We start from the raw sequence: 23,634 nt of genomic DNA on the forward strand, positions 1-23,634 counted from the left end.
TCAAGAATTCTCACACATAACGATTTTGTTTCAGGAACTTTCTCTTTTAAAATAATAAAGAAGGCACTACTCACTATAGGGCCAGGTGGTCCGTCTTGGCCTGCTGCTCCAGGAAGACCTTGTTCTCCCTGCAGAAAGGAAAAAATAAAATGATTGTATCTTATTAACAAAATAATATGCATTGTTTTAAATACATTGAGAATACAAAAAGAAAAAGAAAGCAAACATAAGCTATTGAACCACATGAAGAACATCTACAAATACTATAAGCAATTTGGTTCTATAGGCAGATGCACACATACATTCATCTACGGGAATAAGGTGAATGCATACAAATCGATATGTCAAGAACTACTTTATTATTCTGCCTTAATAAGCTTGAATTTTACCAAGCACTTATTACATAAGTGACATACTTAAATATTTAAAAGTGTATACGACTGTATTATATAATGCTAAATATATTATTTTGAGTTCCTATTAAATATATTAAATATATTTTTATTTAAAAATGCCACCATCAACATATTCATTCACAATTATTTTAGAAATTAACTGTGGTTGTCCGAACAACACCTTTTAGCACTGATGCTTACCACAGGTCCAGGGATGCCCCGAAGACCTTCTGGACCAGGCTTCCCAGCAGGACCCTGAGGACCCACTGGCCCAGTTTTTCCAGGAGGGCCTTCAGCGCCTGCTTCTCCCTGTTAAAAAACAAAATATGAGAACACACGTATACTAAAATATTATGCGATGCATTCATGAAAACTTTCAAGCATTTGATCTAGCAGAGATATTTTACCTTAGCACCTTTTTCGCCTTGTCTTCCCTCTGAACCTGCAGCTCCAGGGGGACCCTAAAAACATAAATGAGGATCTTAAATAGGAATACTAAATATATATAATGCATGCAAATAAAGATTCATGTATTTGTAACCCCAATTTAATTTGTAACAGACTCCAATAAATTGTAGCTTTCTATTTGTTTTGAAATGTAATGCAAAAAATTATAACTATTTTATGGACAACCTATGTGGAATATTAAAAATAAAGTAGTGACTGATTAGATTTACAGATAACCATACCACATAAATGGAAATGAACAGAAAAAATTAAAAAAAACTAAAATGTTGATGAATTAAAATAGTTACAAAGTGAAACTCATTTACTATGCTAAATTACTGGGAAGTAAATCCTTACATGTGTTTTAAGAATGGCATCTTTCAATCTAAGAACACATAATGTTCATATATTTTTATAACATTGTATCCCAGCTAAAGAAACATGACTTTTAAAATATGTTCAGCAAATAGAATATTTCATTTTCGAAACTATGTAAGTTACAAAAATAAGTAACAGTTATAGTGTATCACTTTTTAAAACACAGTATTACAGCACAATTTTAAAAATTTACACAAAACGCCATAAAATAGTTAAGTATTGAAAGATTACTTAAGTAATCTTGTTTTTGAAGTATTTACCTCAATTTGTTCAATGACTATTCCTCAAATCACTGGATTTGGAGGTAGAAGAGTGTACTCACAATGTTAAACATGAAGATAATTTTCTATTATATCAGAAATTAGCTTAATATCTAGGTGACTACATGCCAGTATTTATACCATCTTTAAAATTCATATTTCAAATGAATATTAAGCACTTCATCAAAAACAGAATATTCCACAAACTCATTTTATTTCAGTTTGTCCATGAAGACATCATTAGTAACTATTATTATCAACACTATAACCTCATTCATTACTGGTCATTCATTGTGCTTCAGCCTAAAAATAAGTGATGTACAAATTTTATGAGCAGTGTCTTAAAGTGGTAACAATATATGAAATCACAGTGTGTGTGTGTACACACACATAAACTACAGACTACATCTTTTAACAGCATTACCTATTGAAGAAAATATCTCTACTGTACCATAAAGTTTTTTTTCTACCATCAAAATGTTGAGCTATAAAGTATTTTGATATGATATTTAAAACACTAACCAATGTAAAGTAGAAAAATCAAATTTAATTGGCATTATTTTGGAAAGAGAATAATGTAATTCAGTGAAACAACACATTATTCTTCTTTAATGATCATTTTTCCTTAAAATAGCGGCATGAATATATGCTTTCTTAACTTAAAAATATCTGTGCTACACACTTAAACTTTATAGAAGATTTATTTATATCTGCTTTTTGAAAAGCAGTCAGCCGCTAGCTTAAAAATACAGGAAAAATTCCTTTTAATGATAAAGGACAAAAATAAAGAATTTGAAGTTTCTGAGGGTTTGAAACAACCAAGCTACAACATAGACACAAAAATGTTATTAAAATAAAGGCTTCCTCTATCTCAAAACATGTCTTCCATCTGTGAACAAATATCTGCCATGCAGTAAATCTTTATTAAATAACTCAGTTTGGTTCATTACATCATTTTATTTTATCTTAATATTCTCTCTGAATGGCAAATGTGTATGTGTGTGCATGTATAGAAATTTTATAAGAAGCCCAGTGTGGTGGCACATGCCTGTAATCCCAGTACTTGGGTGGCTGAAACAATAGGATCAGGAAACTGAGGCCAGCGTGGACTACATAGTAAATTTCAGAAGTCAGCTAGCCTAAACCACATAGCAATACTCTGCCTCAAAAAATAAATAAAAAGTATTTTAAAAGAGAAGCATGAAGCCTTCTAGGAGGTGGAAGTCTCCCTCCAAAAGGATGTGTTAGATATTTAAATCCAATGCAGGTATGTTAGAAGCTGGACTCTAATGGGAAGTATTTAATTCATGAAGGTGCCCCTCTTAGGAATGGATTAATACAGACTATAAAAGGCTGTCCTTTCTCACTCCCTGGCTCTCTGGCTCTCATGCCCTCTCCTTCCTGCCTGCCTTCTCATTCTCTTTGCCTTTTGGCCATGGGTTACTCAGCAAGACCTTCGCCAGATATTGTCCCATTTGTCTTTGACTTCCCTGCTTCCAGAGCATCAACCGATATTTTCTGTTATTTATAAATTACCCTGTATGTGATATCATTCTTTGGCAGGGCAAAACAGGGTAAAAGAATGCTTATGGAAAAATATTTGCCTGATAGCTGTTTATATATTTGCATAAAGGCTCCATTAGTTCTTCACTGATTATACGTTCTTCTACCCCCAAGAAATATGCATCCTACACAATATCTAAAATAATATTCTTTTTGGTAACCATGTTTAATGATGTGATCCTATTATTTATTTATTCTTCCACTTGCGCTACAAACATATAACTTTCATTTATGTTCCAGAACTGTGCTATTCGTAAAAAAACACAAGTAAAATATGAAAATGAAACCATAAGGAGTTCACCAAATTTAAGTTACAAAGATGAGAATAAAAGCTAATAAAGTCAGCGAAAATGTGAATATTGGGTCTGTACAGAAAACATTGACTGCTGTGGTTTGGATTTGGAATGTCTGGTACAAAGCCTTACTCCCTCAGAGGCAGAGCTTGTCGGGGGATTCCAGCGCACTAGATCTGACTTGCTGTAAAGCAGAGGCTGTTTAATTAGAGGGATGGATCACGCTACCCAGCTTCTCCACTAGCTCTCTCTGCTTCCTGACACCACTGTGTGTACACAGTGTTTCTTCGTTCAAGTCCTTCTACCATGCTGTTTCTGCCTATTAGCTAAAAGTCTGTGTGTGTGTGTGTGTGTGTGTGTGTGTGACTGTGCATGTGCGCACATGTGTGTGTGTGTGTGTGTGTATATACAGCAGCAGAACAGTCGACTGAGTGTATATGTGGTGGCTTGAGAGTTGAGAAGCAAAGAGGAAATTACAGAAAGGCAGTGAATTAAAATCAAAGCATAAAAATGGACAATAAGTTTTTGTTAGTTCATCAAAAAGAATCTACATTTGTTTACATATCAGCAAAAGACACTATGTCAAATTTAATTATAACTAAATTATTTGAGTAAACATTTACTCATACATGAAATGAAAAAATACCATTTTCCTATGAAAATAAGAAGTTTTCATACATACCATTTAAAAGCACTAACATTTAGAGTATTTGGTATGGTTTACACCTAAATATACTCCCAAAGCCTCCTAAATTTATAGGTAGGATTTTTGGGAGTGATTGGATTACGAGTGTATGAGAATGGGTCATAGATGTGAGATACTGAATCAGTCCACTGATTGGTTTAGCATCGATAGGTATGAATGATGAATTTACTGAACAGAGACCTGCCAAGGCTGTTAGTGGCATCAACCAATAGGGTTACGGCCTGGATGGACTAAAAAGGAAAGAAGTTGCACTGCCTTTGGCCTCTCAATTTATGGACTCTCTATTCTGCCATGCCACTCTGCCTCGGAGCCAGTCAACTATAGACTTAAACCTCTACAAATTGAGCTAAACTAAAATGTTCTTCCTTTAACGTGTCAAGTATTTTATCACATCAAGAGGAAGTAACTACCATAAGACAATATTTTAAAATAAAGTTAAATCAATTTAATTCAACATATTTTTAAAATTATTATTATTTGAACTATGTATCTCTAAAGAATATACACAATCTTCAGTGTTCACCAAATTTAAATTCTGATCATGCTTGTATGATGACCTTCAGAAGCAGCTTTTACTGAAAAGAAATTATAAATAGATTTCTAATCTCTTTTGTCATTACAATGTATTTTATACTGATATATTTATGTGTGACTCAATTAGAAACCTGAAGTACTAACACATATAATAGTACATATTTAGAAGATATGTACCATGTAGTATAAGTGGCTATGTGAAATATATATACCTAAAGAATAATATATACATATATATGTTATATGTGACATATGTATTCATATACATCAATATGTTAAAAAGTGAGCTTTTTAATCAATATCAGTTATCAGCTTTTAAAATGTAAGACTTCCTTTGGCAATATAAACTGGACTGTTAAAATTCCATTTAACATGTGCATTTTCAGGTTAAAAAGTTTAAATTGTTAAGCTGTGTAATTTTTCCAATGAAGGTATGGAACTACCTATAACAACAGCTTATGTATTAAAATTCTATGGCTCTTTTTACAAACTATACAACCTTCTAGTGCCTTAAGATAATACACATTTATTTCTAAGTTTTATATATGCATGACATAAGGTACATGTACTAAAAATGGTAACTAAAATTTCCTACTTGTTCAATAACAATCGGAATGTTGCAACTTTAATATATTGATTGATACTGTGTTAGAAAGTACAGTATTCTTATTTATTTGTAAAATTCACTCAGAAAATGTGGTAATATTTTAAACACACTGTTAATTACTGCTACTTCTGCAATTAAATATTATAGCAAAACTGTTACTGGTTAATAGTTTAATTTACGGTAGTACTCAACTAATTCTGCTAGGTTAGTTGACTACAATTTAAGAGTGAAGCATTAATTTCCAGTGGTAAGGCAAAACAAATTGTAGTTTATTACAAGATTATTGACACTAGAATAAATTTTCATACCATTAGAATAAATTTTACTTTAGTGAAGAAAATAGATAATTGTATAAAATAGGTAATCAGATAAGCATGTCAGTTTATATAAAACTAATACAGAAAATAATTTAACATATTTTGTAGAAGAGCTTTCAGTTAGATATGATATCATGTTGTAAAAGAGGAAAAGCTGCATATTAACATTCAATTGTGCCGACTTGAGGTTGATTATTCAACTTTATTAAAATGAATATGAATAGCTTTGTAAGTAATACGTAGGTATCACAGTGCTCATGTCATTAATAATTCATTGGCAGTCTACTGATTTTGTTTACAAAGTGAAGAGAACAGACTAAAAATAGCTAGGCATATTAGTATAAATTTTAATTTAAAATAAGATGATAGAACATCCATAAAATTTTGCTAAGATCACCTTAAAGCAACTCATTGAAAATCAAAAGGGAGCACTCTATTTTCTAATAACACTAAAGTAAAACATAACTCAGAAAATGACGCAAGTATTTTATTATTTCAGTCTCTCAATATTCAAGTTTATTGTACAACACAGTTCAGTATCAGAAACTTAGAGCCTTCTTACAGGCTACTTGCAACTATTACAATCTACTTCCTTTCACAGAAACATCTGCCATCTTAAATTTTGTTATTCTCTTAGCTCTTTTACTGTTTTTATCACTTATATTTGAATGCAAACTTGCTTTTAAGTTTTTTGCATAAGGTACTACATACTTTACAGTTCAAGACTACATAGATATATTCTAGTTCAAGACTACTTACATAAGTAGAAATATAGCTATAATATATACACACACACACACATTATATATATATATATATATATATATATATGCATTACAGCTATGTGCATGTTCCTACACTTATAATATGGTTACACAGAAATCATACCCATATGCTAATTACAAGTTAAAAATATTGTAAGTTGAAAACTCATTTATTATACTGAACCCATTGAACACAATAGTTTAGCAACACACCTCACTGTAGTTACTGAGTGTTTGCCTGCACAATCTTGCGGTTGATTGGCAGCTGCTGTTCACTACCACTGACTGATAGCATGAGAGAACATGATATCAACATATTTCTTGTTGAAACGAGACCACAATTTAAGAGACTATTTCTATTGAATTCGCAGGGTACCATGGTAAAGTAACAATAAAAAAGTTGAAACATTTTAAAGCAGTAACTCTGATTCTGTTTAATATTAGGTTTTTAAAATTCACTAATGTTGATTCAAACCTGTAGAATACCTTTCATTGTCATGCCATATTTTGATTTATAAACATAATTCCATGCATCTGAGGCTGGTAATACGAAAAAAGATGAAATACGCAGTTTTATATGTCTTGTGGTGAACACATACAATATGTAATGTACGACAGGTATTTGGAAACAGAACACTGTAGAAAGAGTTCATCCTAAGTTATAGTAGGTAACAAACTATTTCTTAGCAGTTTTACTAGTTAGCTAACAATAAGTACACATAAATAAATCTCTCTAGTTTTTTGAAAACATCTTTTTCCAACATTTTGTCAGATTATTTGTTAATTAATGGATAAAAAATCATCTCAATTTAAATTTTATGACATATTTCCCTCATTAAACATTGTTTTATGTATTTACATATTTGAAGGCCATATCTGTAAAATTATTTTCTCATGTTTTGCTGATTTTTTTTCAATTTGATTGTTTTCTTCCACCATAACTTGAAAGTAACACTCAAATATTCTGGAAAATCAGTCTTGGCAAGTTTTGTCCCTACTAGAAATAGTTGCTCCTATTTGAAATTTTTCATATATTTTTGTATTTTTTTGAATAAACAGAATGTTTCATGTGCTGGTAATTGTCTTTGCGGTCATGGGTATGTTATCAGAATTTATGACTGAAGGTAATATTCTAAAATTTATTATAAATTTTTATAATAAGATTATAATTCAATGTAAATTGAATGTATAATTTTTGCAAAAATACATTCTTTCATGGTCCATAATTCAGTTGGGGTTGAGTTTTTGTCAATGAAGATAAAAACTCTGTTTTTCTATACAGTGTTATCAGTTTTTGCAACACAATTTATTCAACTATCTGTCCATTTGTAACTGACCTGACATGTACAAATTGTCACATTTAAAGTTGACACATATATATCTGGGTTGTTTCAGGGATCTCTCTTCAATGAGATTATTGGCCTATTATCTGCATACAGATACAATTACATTTTGCAAATACTATTCCTTATTTTCTTCCTTTATTCCTTATTTTCTACCTGTGCTGATGCATTTAAAATATCGTTTCTCCCAGGAATATCTTTCTGCTTTTAATCAAGAGAATGGGTTATGTTGTTCAGTTATATTTACAGGAAATAAATAACATGATTTTTCTATTCTCTAATTACATCTGGTATTTACATATAAGAAGAAAATTTGAAATTGCTTGTGGTTTATTCATACTATGAATTCTTAAATTTTGGATTAAAAATGATAATACTTCACTGTTCTTCAAGAAACAGATAACATAAAAGTTCTAAATATATTTTATTCTCTATATAATTGTTATATACTGTATTTTATTATACTTAATTATTTCTAATTTGTGACAAATATATATTTGCTTTCATTATAAAGAAAAAAGAGTTACAAGTTATGGAATAACTAATGTTCTTAAATTATACCTCATTAGCAAATAGCTAAATCCACAAGTTTGGTATAAATAATAAGTATTAAATACATGCATGATATTTCTACTACATAACAAAGTATGTATGCTGAGGACAAGGTTATAGTCTATATTTCTATATACAGGCTGACTAGTGTTTTAGAACTATTTCATAACTAATTGCTATTGCACTAACAGTTTTATGTTATCTTATGTTCATCCCAACCCTGGGGTTGGATCTTTAAGAAGGTGAGTAAATCATGTGCCTAAGATAATAAGTGATAGAACTGCACTAAGGGAGGGTAATTTGACTTTACTGTTTTGTAGACTACATTATACTGCATCCCATCATTTGAGGCTGTGAGAAAGAAAAGGAATTAATCTGAAAATTTTTAAAAGCAGTAATGGTAAAAATGTAAAGAAGCAAAAGTTCTCGAAGTTTTTATCATACTTTGTAATTACTGTATGAGGATAAATTTGTAACATGTTTTATAGGTTAAATTTATTTCTATTAAAGCCAGTGGTTATGGTTTAGATATACAAAGTCCCTCAAAAGTTTCCTGTGTTCAGAATTAGGGCTCTTGAAAGGGGTTAGACTTTTAGGCGCATTATACTTATGGGTGGATGAATTCATTAATGCGGCTGTTGCTGACTGTGCTGTTAGGTTGTGCCCAGTGAGTGGAGGTGGATCACTGTGGTGTCTACAGAGGATACATCTGTCTATTTGGCAAATTTGCTCTCTCTTTCTCAGTGACTCCCTGACTGCTCAGAGTTGAGCTGCTTCCTTCTGCAGCTTCCTTGGAATTAGCCAACGATGGACTGAAACCTCTTAAATGGTTCGCTAACATAAACTTTTGTCCCTTAATTACTAACATGGATGGTCTCAATAGACTAATAAAAAGAAACACAGGCAAGGTGGATCAGGAGACAGGGTCCATTAAGATGCTCTATGTAAGAAATACAATTAACCTGAAAGTGGTTTTATGGACTGAAAGTTAAATATGAGAAAATAATGTTCTATGTGACAGGGAACAAGAAAAAAGTGAGGGTAGCTTGCCCATCAGCTGCTGATTGGCTGGAAACACGTAACACTTTTATAAAATGGAGAACTATTCAGCTATCAGGAAGAAAACCTTGAGGCTTTGGTAGGCAAATGGATACAACTTGAGATCATTCTCAGGGGTAAGAAGGTTCAGAGTCACTTAGGTAAATAGCGGGGTGATGCCCTAATCTAAAAACTAAAGGAGTTAGTGGGATACAAAATGTACAATACATACTATGAAAGGAGAGGAATTGTCTAAAAAGGAAAGGCAGAGAACATTATTAATCTTGTATCATGAGTTGGAACCCATGTTGTTTTCATCACCAGTTTAGTTTGGTTATATTCTGTTCCAGTTTGTCTACTTGTACTAGATTTGATGGCATGGACAGCTATTCCAAAGATAGCAAGATATACTATGATAACCATTTTTAATTTCCTCTAACTTAATTTGAAGCCCTGTATTGCTTTCATTGTCTTGTTTTGACTGATTTTATTTGAATCTGTTCTGTTTGATAGTATCAAGTCTGAGGGTATAGGCAACTACTTTGAAGACAGTAAGATTCACTATGATACCCATTCTGGTTTGACTATTATTTTCTTTTGAAGTCCAATAATGTCCCCTATGTTTTCTTTCTATTGATTCTGCTCCGTACTGTTATGTTCAATTATATTATGCCTGACGATATGGGCAATTCTATTGAAGACAACAAGAGACATTATGGTAACCATTGTTGATCACCTTGTATTTTAGTTTTAAGTCATGTACTATGTCCATCCTTTTGTTTTGACTGACCCCATTTGTTTATTCTCATTTGATTTTATTCTCTTCAAAATAAAAATAAATAAATAAATAAATAAGTTGTATATATCACATACTTTGTCCCAACAATAAAAAAGTGGCCGATACACTAGGTTTGGGATTTACAGATAAAATCAGAGGAAAATCAATGGTAAAAAGGCACTAATTTAACAAAAAATAAATTGTGTTATAGGAACCATTTATTGTAAACGAAATTCATTGTTAATAAAAAGAAGTATTAGCTCGTAAATATCAACTCGAAGTACTGCTGAAAGACAAAAGTAAAACCCATACACATTCTATGCTCACTTTGAAGATATTTAGCATAAATGTTTTCCTAAAATAAAACTAATGTTAGAGAAAAGAAATGCCCCATATTATTCTGAAACTTTAGATTACTGAAAGAGGGAATCAGCCTAAGAAATATATTTTCATGTTTAAATCACGTTTTATTCATTAATAGTCTGGAGAAAATGAGAGGTAGAGGAGACAATATAATCTAATACAAGTACTGAAAAAGGCAAGCAATAGAGACTATGAAAACATTACAATAGTTTTCAAAAGGCAGTAATCTGTGAGGACACAAATAAATAGCAGAAACAGATGAGTAATAAGAAGAAATTAATACTAAAGTCTACCAACAAAAAAAGTCCAAGACCAAATATTTTCATTGTTGAATTTTACCAAGCTCTTAAAGAACTAAGGTCAAATATATTCCTAAGAATTAAAGGGGTGGGAATCTTTTCAAATGTCCTTTGAGGTTAGCACTACTTTAATAATAAAGCAGAGAAAGAACAATAAAAGAAAACTAGCCTAGATAAACATATATAGAAAATTACTGAAAATTAGCAAATGGAATCCAACAATGCATAATCCCAAAGACAAAAGAATGATTTCACATATGCAAATCAATAAATGTAATACTAATAAATATCCTGCATAATGCATGCAAAGTGTGGCAAACTCATCACCAAAATCATACTGAATGAGTAAAGTGGAAAACACTTCCTCTAAGGTCTGAAACAAAACAAGGAAGTTTGTGTCCATTTTTCCTGCTCTTATTCAATATGTTAATGAATGTTTTAGGCAGAACAATTAGGCAGGGAAAAGAAATTAAAGGCTTTCAATAGGAAAGGAGGAAAGCCAACTAAATCGTTTTACAGATAAAATTTCATAGAAAATCTTAAAGTTCCCATGCGAAGACTCTGACAAATGAATTCAGTAAAGTTGAAATATAAAATATCAACATTCAAATAGCAGTACTATTTTTAAACACAGATAATGAACTTGTTGTGAGTGAAATTATGAAAATAATCTCAAAATAATTTTGAGATAACCCAATATCTTGGAACAAACTGAACAAAGGGAATGAAAGACACCTACGAAATATTAGCTCAGACTGCTACAGTGAAAATTACAAAACACTGACAACAAAAGACACTAAAAAGATGAAATAGCCTTCAATATTCATCTTTGGAAAATGTAATATTGTTATAATATCTACAGTAAATAAAGTAAGTTGAAAATGTAATTCAATCATCATCAAAATAGCAATGAAATTCTTCATAAAACTAGAAAAAAAATCATATTCATATGGAAGTAGAGAAGATATCAAATAAAGCAATCTGAACAAAAGAAATATAAATCTGGAGGTGTCACATTACCTGATTTCAGGACATACTACAGAGTCATAATATCCAAAACAGTATGTGATTAGCATAAAAACTGACACTCAGATCAATGGAGCAGAAAAGGGATACCAGAAATAAAACCATACACTTGGCATTGGCAATAAAGGCACCAAAACAAAACAAACCAAAAAAAAAAAAAAAAAAAAAAAGAAAAAAGAAATTCAAAAAAGGACAAGCTCTTTAATAAATTGTGTTGGAAAAGTTTGATATATACATGCAGAAGACTTGACATTTGACTTCTATCTCTCACTCTGTGCAAAAATAACCCCAAAATGCAATTGGCCAATACATGAAAAATGTTTAGGGTCATAGCTAACAGGGACATTTAAGTCAAGACCACAATAGGGTAGCATTTCATCCCTGTTAGAATGGCTAAAATCAAAATGACAATATATAACACATGCTGTGAGGATGTGGGAAAAAATAATACACACTGTGGGTGGGAATGTAAATTAATATAGCCATAAAGGAAATTTCTCACAAAACTAAATCAACCTACTACATGAACCTGCTGTCTCCTTTCTGCTTATAAAACTAAGAGAAATGAAACCAATATTCTAAAGAAATAGCTGCCCTCAAGGTTTACTACATCACTATTCACAATCGCAAAGATAGGAAATCAATGTATTTACTCAGACATAGTAATACATAAAGAAAATAGAATACAATGCAACATGTTATTCAGGCATAAGGAAATACAAAATTATGTAGGAAATAGATGTTTTGAACTGGAGAGTACTATCTTAAGTGAAATAAGACAGAAAAAAAGTCACAAGCTTTCTCTTGCATTTAGAATCTGTAAAAGCCAGGTTAAACAAAGAATAGTGGAGTTCAAAAGGAGAAATGGGAGGGAGGATATAGTGAGGTTGGATAACAGACACCAAATACAGTTAGACTGAAGGGCTAAGTTCTAGGGTTGCACAGCACAGTGGAATGATTATACTTGAGAAGAGCCTCTTCTATATTAATATTTAGAAGAGAACAGCTCCAAATTTCCAAACAAAATGAATAAGGAGAGGGGAATGCCAGTTATTCTGATCTGATCTGGGCATATTGTGTCTGTTTATTGACTATCATACTGCAACATATATTTAATTATATGTTAACTGAAATATAAAATTTAAATACTAAATTAAATTTTTAAAAAATCTTTCAGGTTTCACAGCTGTTAAGGTTTTCAATATGCCTATTTATACTGGTGTTGTCCTTCACACAGATTCTGTTTCTTTAAAATCTTCTTTCTAAATCAGAAAAGTCTTACAATGCAAAGAAATATAATATAATGATTCCTAAATTAATTTCATTGATTTTACATTCTTGGTTTTGCAAAGTTTTTAGCTAAAAGTGGACTTTTGACATCTCATCTCCACATACTAAATTCACATTCAGGTGACCCTTAAACTTTCTTGTAAGAGTCTGCAATATGTGTACAGAAGACAGGTAAATAAGAGATCTCTAAGTAAGTTGCTTTTCACATTTTTATTGTGACATTTATGTGGTTAAAGGTTATATTTTTGGAGTATTTTGATATATTTAGGAAAACACAGTGTAGAATTTTAGAGATGAAAAGAATATCAGCTGCAAAAAGGAGAGGGGGTAAGGGCAATGAAAATAATCGCAACATGGTGTATACATGTCGTGATTTATCAAAACGAATCTCCTAATTCTGTATTATAATTATACACTAATTAAGAAAAGAACAAGAAAGTACTTTACAACATTTCTCAGTATCTTCAGCACTTGCTATCTCCACCTTACTTACGTAACATAAATAAGGAGGAGATATTTTAAGTCAAGGATTAAACTTACTCTTTTTCCAGGAGGACCTGGTGGGCCAGCCTCACCAGATGGACCAGGAGGACCCTATAAAATGTGAGGAAAATCTTTTAAGAAATTGGATGTCACTGTATGTACCACAAAATTCCTCAGTATCTGAACTGAGACTTCTTTCCTCATTTACACACATTTATCTTTCTTGATAAAATTCAGACACCTAAACTTCCTCCTCACTACATTGAGCTGTAATTCGTATGTTAAATTTTTTCACAGCTGAATAGTAACTGATATTTCTACTATGTAAAACTCTGTCCTTTTAAAAATTGCTAATTTGTTCCGGGAAACATCCACTATCTACACTAATTAAGAGAACCAAACAATTAATAACTTTTCCAATTCATATAAATTTGTGAAACTATAAAACTATTACCTTTAAATCCCTTCTTGTAATTACTGTAATTATTCTGCCACACTGTACACAAAATTCTAGGGTATGATCTCTAAGTATTATTTGCAGAAATTAAACCTACATCTCTGAGAGCAAATATTCAGCGCATACAGGTCTAAACATAGAATTGTGTTGTATATGTAGTTGTCTGGGCAGGTTAGCTTCTCCCTTATTACTTTCTTGAACAACCCATCGTCAAAGAATCAACTGAAGGAAAAGAAAGGTTTATACTATACTGTGCTATGTTCTTCCAGGTTCATAGCTTAAACAATTTACTAATGAAAAACAACCAAATCAATTTACTTTCTTTCCCTTTTGTGTGTATTTTAAAAATAATTTTCTATGTGACACAAATGACATTGTATGTTAATATTATTAGTAGGATGTAGCTACAATTTTTCATTAGGAAGACTTGGATTATACACTATTTCTGAATTCACATCAAGAAATACTCCAGGTATATTGACTTGAGATTGGAATTCAAATGTATTTTTTAAGGAAAATGTTGACAAACTCAGCTGTGCTTTTGAAAGGTTGATTTGCAATTATTTCTATTAAAGTAACTTGAAATCACTGAAAATTAAAAACAATCACTGTGCTTGCTTACCGGTTGTCCAGGATCTCCGTCTTCACCCTTGTCACCACTGACACCATCCTGACCCTATAATCAGCAATAGAAAATGAACTTAGATATTTCTCCATTTCATTTTTATCAGGGTAAAAAAAAGCTTCAATAGACAATTCTAGTGTGTTGAGATAAACTTACCAGATCAAGGAATAAAATTAGTATGCTATTTTTAAAGAATTGTGGTGCTTTTCACTCTTTCCATAAAGATTTGTGACACTGCTACTAAATCAAATTGAAAACCTACTGTGTATTTTACATGAGTGAAGGGAAAATCAGTAATTAGCATGCAAGGCCAGTGCATCCTTACACCATGAATAAATACAGTGTGGTTTGAGATAGTATGTGTATTGTATAAATGACAAAAAGAAAAGTAAGAATCCTGTAACTTTAAAATAGTAATGCTCCCTTTAATAATTTGTACAACTTGAAGTATGGAAAACTAATCCAAATGAAGAACATGTTCATGCAATAAGAACTAATAGTTTCCAACTACATATATTTTTTGGTGTGATTATTATTATCTGTTTTTATTCTGTTTCCTTTTGGTGTGATTATTATTATCTGTTTTTGTTCTGTTTCTTGGAGGTTTTTCTTTTTTTTTTTTTTTTTGTACTCGGAATTGAACCCAGGACCTTGCACTTGTCAGGCAAGCTTTTCTGCAACTGAACTATATATCCTTGGCCCTTGAAGAATTTTCTTTACTCATTATAAATATTGCCCCCACCAAACCATTCCTTTATTTTTCTGTAATACCTACCGCAGGGCCAGGTTCCCCAGGAGGACCAGGATCTCCAGGAAAACCAACAGGACCCTGAAATGATGTTTTAAAAGGAAAATAAAAATAAATTTTTATAATGTTATAATATTTTGAAATTTAAGTTAAGGCAAAGGCTGGTAAGAATACTTTTCTGCAAGATAATTTCTTAAAAATAAAATAAATTAAAATGCTTTTGAATATACAAAATGTTGAAAATTCAGCTGCACTAATTATGCTCTAGAATATCAAGATTTCTACCTTCCTATGAAAAGGTCTAAAATGAATTTTGCCAAAGTCACTTACCGGGTTACCCTTGGGGCCATCGTCACCCGGTGGCCCCTTTGCACCAGGAGGTCCAGCAGCACCTGGTGAACCAGCTTCTCCTTTCTCTCCTCTTTCTCCTTTGGGACCCTATAAGAGGAAAAACAAGGTTACTTACTAGCATTAAATTTTAACCTTAGCACACTGGACCACACAATTTGTTGCTGTGACTGTCTTGTGCATTGTGAAACACCTAACCTAACATTGTAAAACACCTAATATCAAAAAACAACTGCCTTTAAAACCTGCCAGCACTTCTCCATCTTTAATCATCTAGAATATCATTAGACATTGCCAAATGTTTCCTGGGCCAGGGTTAGTGGGGAAACATAAGTTCATATCTGATTTAAACATTTCTGTGATAGACAATTGCAAATCTAGCACAATTCATAAATACTTATTAGATGCAGCAAAGGTTGTTTCTTTATGCAAAATTTATCAAAGTCAGTGAAGAGCTTATAGTTTTAATGGTTTCAATTATGCAAACATATTTTTTTTTGTCTTTTTCATTTTTATCTGTACCGGGGATCGAACTCATGACCGCCTGCTTGCAAGGCAGGTGCTTATGCCGCTAAGCTAAATCCCCAGCCCCTCAAACATATTTTTTAAAAACTGTGTGTGAATCTAAATATGTAAAGGTATGGAATGTTATTACTTTAGTGGGTTGGAGAGTGAGAGTGACAAAGCAGATCATAGCTAGGAATTCAGTTATATGTTTAAAATGCTTTAAAAGAAACTACTAAAACTACATCCTATATGGACAATAAGACAGCACTTACACCTGTGCCTGCTTCACCAGGGGGCCCAGGGTTCCCTGCTTCTCCAGGTTCACCCTAAAAAGAATAAAAAATCAAATGAGGGTTAAAACACAGAAGTGTTTTGCATTTGTAGAAATACCTTCAGTTATGACCACAGAATTTTAGGCTGCCCATAAATTATTATTTTTTTTTACAAGGCATCAAAACAACATTAAAGGAAAGGAGCCTTTTGTATTACTGATTTTATATTTGTAATAATTAGGTGGGAAGTGAGAATCAGATACACTACATGCTGCAGTGCTCCTAAGTAGCAGCCAACACACTAATGCAGGTTACCACCAAACCACTGTAATAGACAACTGCATGTTTCCTGACAAAATATGGAATATTCATATTATAACATTAATATTCACATTAAAAACAAGTTTATTGATTAAATATTTAAATTATTTTACTGAAATATGAATCCATCTGCTCTTTAAAGTATCAGGAAATAAATATGTTGATAATATTATAGAACACGTCTAGCAGAGAGCTAAAGAACTTAAAGCAAAAGATTGTAATTTTGAAATATGAAAGGCATTGAGATACTAATAATTTCTCCATTTTTGTGCATACATGTTATACTTGATAGTATTGATGATTTCTTTCTTAAAGGGTGATGATTATTCTTTAACAAACTAATCTAGACTAGAAGCTTTTAGTTATTAAAGTCTAGCCAATTTTTCATACTTAGAAATGTATAACATTATAACAATATATTCAAGAGACCATTAAAATGAATATAATACCTGACGATACTGTATTTAAATTACTTATAAAGAAACAAATCATTCAGCTATCTTAGGATGATAGAATGATATATAAGTAGTGTTTCTTGAACTGTGATTTATATTTTTGAAACTGAACAAGTAATTTGTCATTCAAATCAACTCTAACATGTCCATTTTACATATTTTATAGATAGACCACATACAATCTTTAGTATACTGGGGATTTGAGAATGTTAAAATATTTTTTTATGTACCACATTAACCAGGGTAATACTGCATGAAATTGAAACTAGAGAAAAAAGAACTACATTGTTTTTGCTGAGGCTTTATGCGATTTTCTCGTCCTTCTTAACCCTTATCAACTATCAACTTAAACTAACACAGATTCTGAACATTTTTTTTTATTTTTTAAATGGGGAAACATTTAAAGAATGTTTTTACTACAAAATCTCTATTTAAGAACAATCTATTAAACTGTCCAAAGATACATGGTAAAAATATCTTTATATTGCAATGAAGTCTGAGCAATATAAATAGTAATTATTGAAAAAAGTTATTATTTTCTAACTTGTGAGACAAAATTAAAAGTAAATGAAACAATGCCAGAATACATTTTATAAATTAAAACTATAATTCTAATATCAGCAGCTATTTAATTCTCATTTTATAACAGTAATTGCTAAAAAATTATATAAAATATATGAAGGAAATAGCAGATCATGAATTTATCTTTACTTATCATAGAACCATTTTATTCTACTCTATAACATGCTTTTTTCCATAAAACTTTCTTTGGAATAAAAATGAAGTTACTCTGTATACTGAGAATTATAAAAATGTATTAAACATTAAGGAACTGTCTTTTAATGTTTACTTGTTTTGAGAAAATTTTTAAAGTTAACATAATTATAGCAAATATTCATTAAGTGAAAATAAGTTAAATGTATTTACCCAAAATGAAACATGACTAAGGATATTAACTTCTTCTACTTTTTGTGTTAGTAAATGGGAGTAAATTTTCCAAAACAGAAAATAAATCTATAGGTAATAAAAAAATGAATTTTCTAAAATTTAGCTCGATTCCAAGTTGATATCAGAATTCTATAACCTACAGCAAATTATATTACCCTAGATGTTAAAAAAAGAACATTAGAATTATATTTTTATTCTGCTCTTCACTAAATAGGTAAGAAAAATGAAAACTTTGTGTTATATCATTTAACTAAGTTAAAAATGAGCATATTGAAAGGGAAAAAGTTAAATTATCAACCTAATCAAATCATCCTCATAAGACCCAAAATTGGTAAGGTATCACTCCAGAGGCTTTAAATCAAATGGAAACAATATGAGACTTCCTCAAAACAGACATCTGGCACCAGAGTGTATCTTCAAGAATTTTTCAGAATAAACAGGAAAGAAGCAAAGAAGTGCTTAAAAGTATTCCTTCTGCATTCTAAATTTTTAGGCACAATTAAGAGAAGCTGAACAGGCAACAAAAAAGAAGGCTTCTCACAGCTTTCTAGGCATTCTAGACATTTCTAGACATCATTAGAGACAAAAGAGATGAGGCGAAAAGAAGAGGAGAACGTGTAAGGGGGATACCATGTTATCATTTAACACTACGGTGGTACCCTCAGAGGCCAGTGCTGTCTCACGTTCTTCTTTCTAGGATAAATGAATTCAATGACAAACACTTTCTTCAAAACCAATCTAAATACCAGGTCAGTTTAAACACAAAACTTGCAATTAAAGAATATCAAAAAGAGTAAAATAACTTTTTGTATTAAAAATTTGGTATTTTAAAATTTTTTTTTTTTTTTTTTTTTATTTCGCTGAACATGGTGGCATACATCTGCTGTGTTCAGCACTCTGGAACACTGAAACAAACAAACAAAAAAAAGATTTCAAGTTTTAGCCCAAGCTGGGCAATTTAGGAAACTAATACTCTGTATAAAAATAAATATTAAAGGGCTGGAGACAGTGGGATGTAGCAAAGGATTTGGGTTTGTTCCTTAGTCCTACAAGAAAGAAAAAGAAAAATGAAAAAAAAAAAAAAGCCAAGAAGAAAGAAAGAAAGAAATTCAGTTTAGTAATGAAGTATTTTGATAGTTAAACATATAGATATGTTAATATAAATATAAAAATATGAGCGCTCAAAAAGTAAATGTTAAAAGAATACATTTTAATTTCATTACAGTTCATTTTGGGAGGGATTAAATTTTAAATAAAATAAATGAATTTGAATACAAGTTAAAATACACATAAAATGCTTGAGGTCAAGAAATGGAATCACTTTTAAAGTATGGGATAAATTTATACCACTAATATTTTTTAATAAATTCAGAAAACTTACTTTATCTTCACTGAATAATATTTTATGGTATGAAATTGAGTTCTTTCTTCAAAATTAGTAAATTATTTGTTAAATCAAACACTCATTTTTTTTTCAATTTCTATTAGTAAGTGAATAGAAATGGAGAAATAAGAAATAACTGATTTTGACATTTGCATAAAACAATGAGCCATGTTTGGATGAAATGTTCACCAGAAAAGTTCCTTTGAACAGAGATATGTCATAAGCCAACTATTTTGAGAAACGTCAAAGGTAAGTCAAAGATATAGTATTAGCAATGAAAGTATAACCCACTGTATGAAAAGATCAATGCTTAATTCTTTGTGAAGTCTATTTCCTGTTTATATTAGTTGTAACAAACAATCTTCCATTTTCAGTACTTTTGATATTTTACTTTCATCTCACATTGATGATTGTAGTAGATTCTGGTGTGGTCACCTTCTAACAAAAATCTTTGATGAAATTACTACGTTTTTTTTTTTTTTTTTTTTTTTAAGTTTTGGGAGGATTGAAACCCAGGGCACTCTATCACTGAACTACAGCCTCAGTCCTTCTAATGATTTATTTTTTTAAAGATAGGTCTTTCCCAAGAATTATGATTCTTCTGCCTTAGATGTTGTGTAGCTAAGATTAGGGGAATGCACCTCTTTACTGAAATTTTTAAGCTTCCACTTTTCCAGTTTACAAAAGTGGATTATGATGATATCCTATCATGCAGCTATTAAAGGAAGTAATTTATGCACATCATTCATTTCAATGTCTTGCAATCAACAGTATGATACCTTAAATATCATTTTAACTTTAATTTGCGTAACTACTAAATGAGAGGAGAGTCACATAACTAAATGAAAAAAGAACTTAGGAAATGCTAATACTACAAGCATTTAAAATATTAGAAGCATTGTCAGAAGACATTAATTAGTATTATTTCAAATTTCATATCACTAATTTCCTTACCTTTTCTCCAACACCACCAACTGAGCCAACGGATCCTGGAGGTCCTTGTGGTCCCTAAAATTCAGAAAAAGTAATACAGTTTTCTTTATTCTGGGACAAAATAGAAAATTAATGAATGTTTTCTAAAAGAGGCAGAATATATACAAGAATATTCTGAATAACTGGAGGATTGTGATAAAGTAATTACTTTTATGGTGTCATCGAATGCATTTATGAAAATAATTTATTATATCACACTAACTTTCAAACATCAGAATTTAAACATATAGGAGAAAACTTTCTAGTTTTCTTCCAGCCTTTTAATTCTTGGATAGTGACTTCAATCTCTCTGGGAGTGGAATAGTCAGGTACTTTTACAAGATGATTTTATAGTGAATCAAAATTACGACTCTAGTAAAGAATTGCATGACCAAAATGAAAAACCATACCCTTATAAAAATTGCATTTGCCTTAAATTAATTAATGACAACTAAAAATCTAAAGCTTTCTTAGGTCAACACCTTGTAGACTATTCAGTCTGGACTGCTAGAATTAGAAGCATATACATGAGAATGAAGACAGTGCACACATTTTCATCACCAAAATACAAAGTCAGAAGATCCTCAAAGCTTATAAAAACATTAATCATAACAATAAGATAAATATGACAAAATTTTTCCAAATGCTGTAATTGGGTCAATTTTCAGCCTTTGAAAATACTCTTTTTAATACAACTGAGATGAAATGTTTTTTTTTTTGTCTTTTTCGTTTTTATCGGTACCAGAGATTGAACTCACGACTGCCTGCTTGCAAGGCAGGCGCTTATACCGCTGAGCCAAATCCCCAGCCCCCTGAGATGAAACATTTTTCATGGTGAAAGTTATACTTATTCATATATTGCTCCTAAACATTTTATATTCTAAAAATACAAAAGATAGTTTGTAAGAAACAGCTTGTACATATATACATATAAAGAGTATTTAGAGAATCGATCTAACCAGCACACAACCAACTACAGACCATGTCATTGGTCATTTTGAGGGAAGAAGCTTAAGTTTCAAAGAATCTGATTGCTTATTGAAAAATTATCATATGTATGATTAATCTAGTTATCAGAACGATCTGGTTTATCAGAATATAAAACCACAAGTAATATTACTCACTCACCAATAAACATATTAGAATATGAAAAGTATGTCTATTTTACATTTGTAGTGATTTGTTTACTACAAAGTCTATTTCTTTTATAATTAAGGAGAATGAATAGATAATCCTCCAGTTTCCTCACTTACAGCATGAAAAAATGTAATTATCTCCATTATATCTTAGAAAACAAGCTATGAAATAACACCAATATTTAAATTTTAACTTTGAAGTAATTAGCATATATTTCACATCTTACATCAGCTCCACTGGGACCTTGAGGGCCTCTTGGACCAGGAGGACCAGGTGGACCCTACAAAACATAAATAATAAAGTTTACAAGGGTAAAACTTAAATGCATTTCTGGCATTTGTCTTTTTAAGAAAACTAAAACATCATTTTATTACATGCTACTTTTTCATAAAGCTATGAGGAAATTAGTACTTTAGGAAAAAAATAGCTTGACAAGACTGCTGTTTAGGATAAGGCATTCACAAAACAATTAGAAATATTTTGTAATATAATAGAAAGAGAACCTGAAGTAGGAAATAGAAATGGTACTTCAAAAGATATAGAATTAATTAATTCAGTAGAAACATAATGTGTTGTATTTACTTGTAATTTGTGTGTGTGTGTGTGTGTGTGTGTGTGTGTGTAAATTCTTCACTTCTACATTCTGGAAATGGGAGTAGCTATTTATTTGTATTCCCAAAACAAAGTTTCTTTTCCCTGGGTGAACATTACGATTATCAATTACCTCAAGTACATTTTATAAACTACTGATGGCTACAACTCCTTATCTCAAGGATTTAAATAGTCTGTACTGATTACTAGTACATTAGTAATTTTAAAAAGTTTCAATTTGTTTTGATGCCAAGCTTGAAAAGCTTTTCTAGTTTTACTTATTATCATATAGAATATATCAGTGAAATATATAAATGATTCATAGAACCAGAGGAATTACATCAAGAAAGGAATAGGCTAGTACCTGAAGCTGCTTGGAAGTATTCATCAATATTTTTTATTTTTTTAAATCGGCACCAGGAATCGAATCACGACCATGTGCTTGCAAGGCAGGCACTTATGACACTGAGCTAAATCCCCAGCCACAGTATTCATCAATTATTTGAATCAAAATACTTACACATTCTTTACAATTAAGTTTATTAAATATGAGATTTATTTCAGAGTATAATATAGGTGGTGTTCTTAAAGACAACAAAATATAATACAAAAGTGTGAAAATCCCAAAGGGAATTATAACTTTGGGACAATGGAGAAAAAAAAGCAATTAAGAAATCTGATCACTACATTTCACGATAGATTTCCATTACTTTATAATATTATCTACATATTATCATACATAGATTAATGTTTAATGAGCAAGTAAGTATATTTTAAACTTTATGTGAACTCAAAGAAGAAATGTTTAATACAAATAAATTCAACTCATAGCATTTTAGCACAATAGAATTCCTTGTTAAATTTATATTTTGTTGCCAGATAAATATTTTATTCTCTATAATAATTGCCACTTATAGAAATCCTGTGAGAATATAACATATAATTTTCTTGCTCCACTTCAAAATTCAAAGTTAAAAACTAAGAAGTATATACATACTGATGTTCACACACACTTGAATAATATATGCAAGATGATAAAAAAGTGACATGAATCAATGAATATCAGATGTGTTTATATGATGTTGAAGGAAACAAAAGAAAGAATAGACATTTGAAAAGTTAATAGACCATTTAATGATTTGCAGATGGTGACTGAATGGCACAAAAAGGTAACAGGTCAGTATGGGAAGAATCATAAGCTTAGGACTACACTGATCACGTTGGTAAATGCTAAGGTACGAGAGATGTGTCAATGCACAGTACCCATCAGCTTACCATCGGGCCAACATCTCCATTTTCTCCTTTTTCACCAGGTGGGCCTGGCAAACCCTAAAACAACAGAGCAGAAAAATAAAAGCTATTTACATATTTAAATCCATATGTTTGGTGCATTTCTAATGAAAATGTTAAATACAAACATGATTTGGAGACTT

The 23,634-nt window shown here is 31.0% G+C and overlaps 1 protein-coding gene across 5 annotated transcripts in view; it reads right to left on the reverse strand.

The window, feature by feature from the left end:
• The window catches only part of Col11a1 (collagen type XI alpha 1 chain), a 201,995-nt gene that overhangs the window by 23,758 nt on the left and 154,603 nt on the right, over positions 1-23,634 (reverse strand). For all 5 annotated transcript variants that reach the window (XR_010049335.1, XM_063255044.1, XM_063255037.1 and 2 more), the window contains 11 exons: positions 23,477-23,530; positions 21,837-21,890; positions 20,456-20,509; positions 16,394-16,447; positions 15,597-15,704; positions 15,294-15,347; positions 14,516-14,569; positions 13,494-13,547; positions 803-856; positions 597-704; positions 75-128 (listed from right to left, as the gene is read on the reverse strand). Coding sequence is in view for 4 of the 5 variants with exons in the window: in XM_063255044.1 (XP_063111114.1) it covers positions 75-128; positions 597-704; positions 803-856; positions 13,494-13,547; positions 14,516-14,569; positions 15,294-15,347; positions 15,597-15,704; positions 16,394-16,447; positions 20,456-20,509; positions 21,837-21,890; positions 23,477-23,530 (702 nt within the window). In the remaining variant the exon portion in view is untranslated. The remainder of the gene's footprint in view (positions 1-74; positions 129-596; positions 705-802; positions 857-13,493; positions 13,548-14,515; positions 14,570-15,293; positions 15,348-15,596; positions 15,705-16,393; positions 16,448-20,455; positions 20,510-21,836; positions 21,891-23,476; positions 23,531-23,634) is intronic.

The sequence above is a fragment of the Cavia porcellus genome, unplaced genomic scaffold, assembly GCF_034190915.1.
Source record: "Cavia porcellus strain 051 isolate PalLab524CR breed Dunkin Hartley unplaced genomic scaffold, mCavPor4.1 scaffold_1, whole genome shotgun sequence".
Lineage (NCBI taxonomy): Eukaryota > Metazoa > Chordata > Mammalia > Rodentia > Caviidae > Cavia > Cavia porcellus.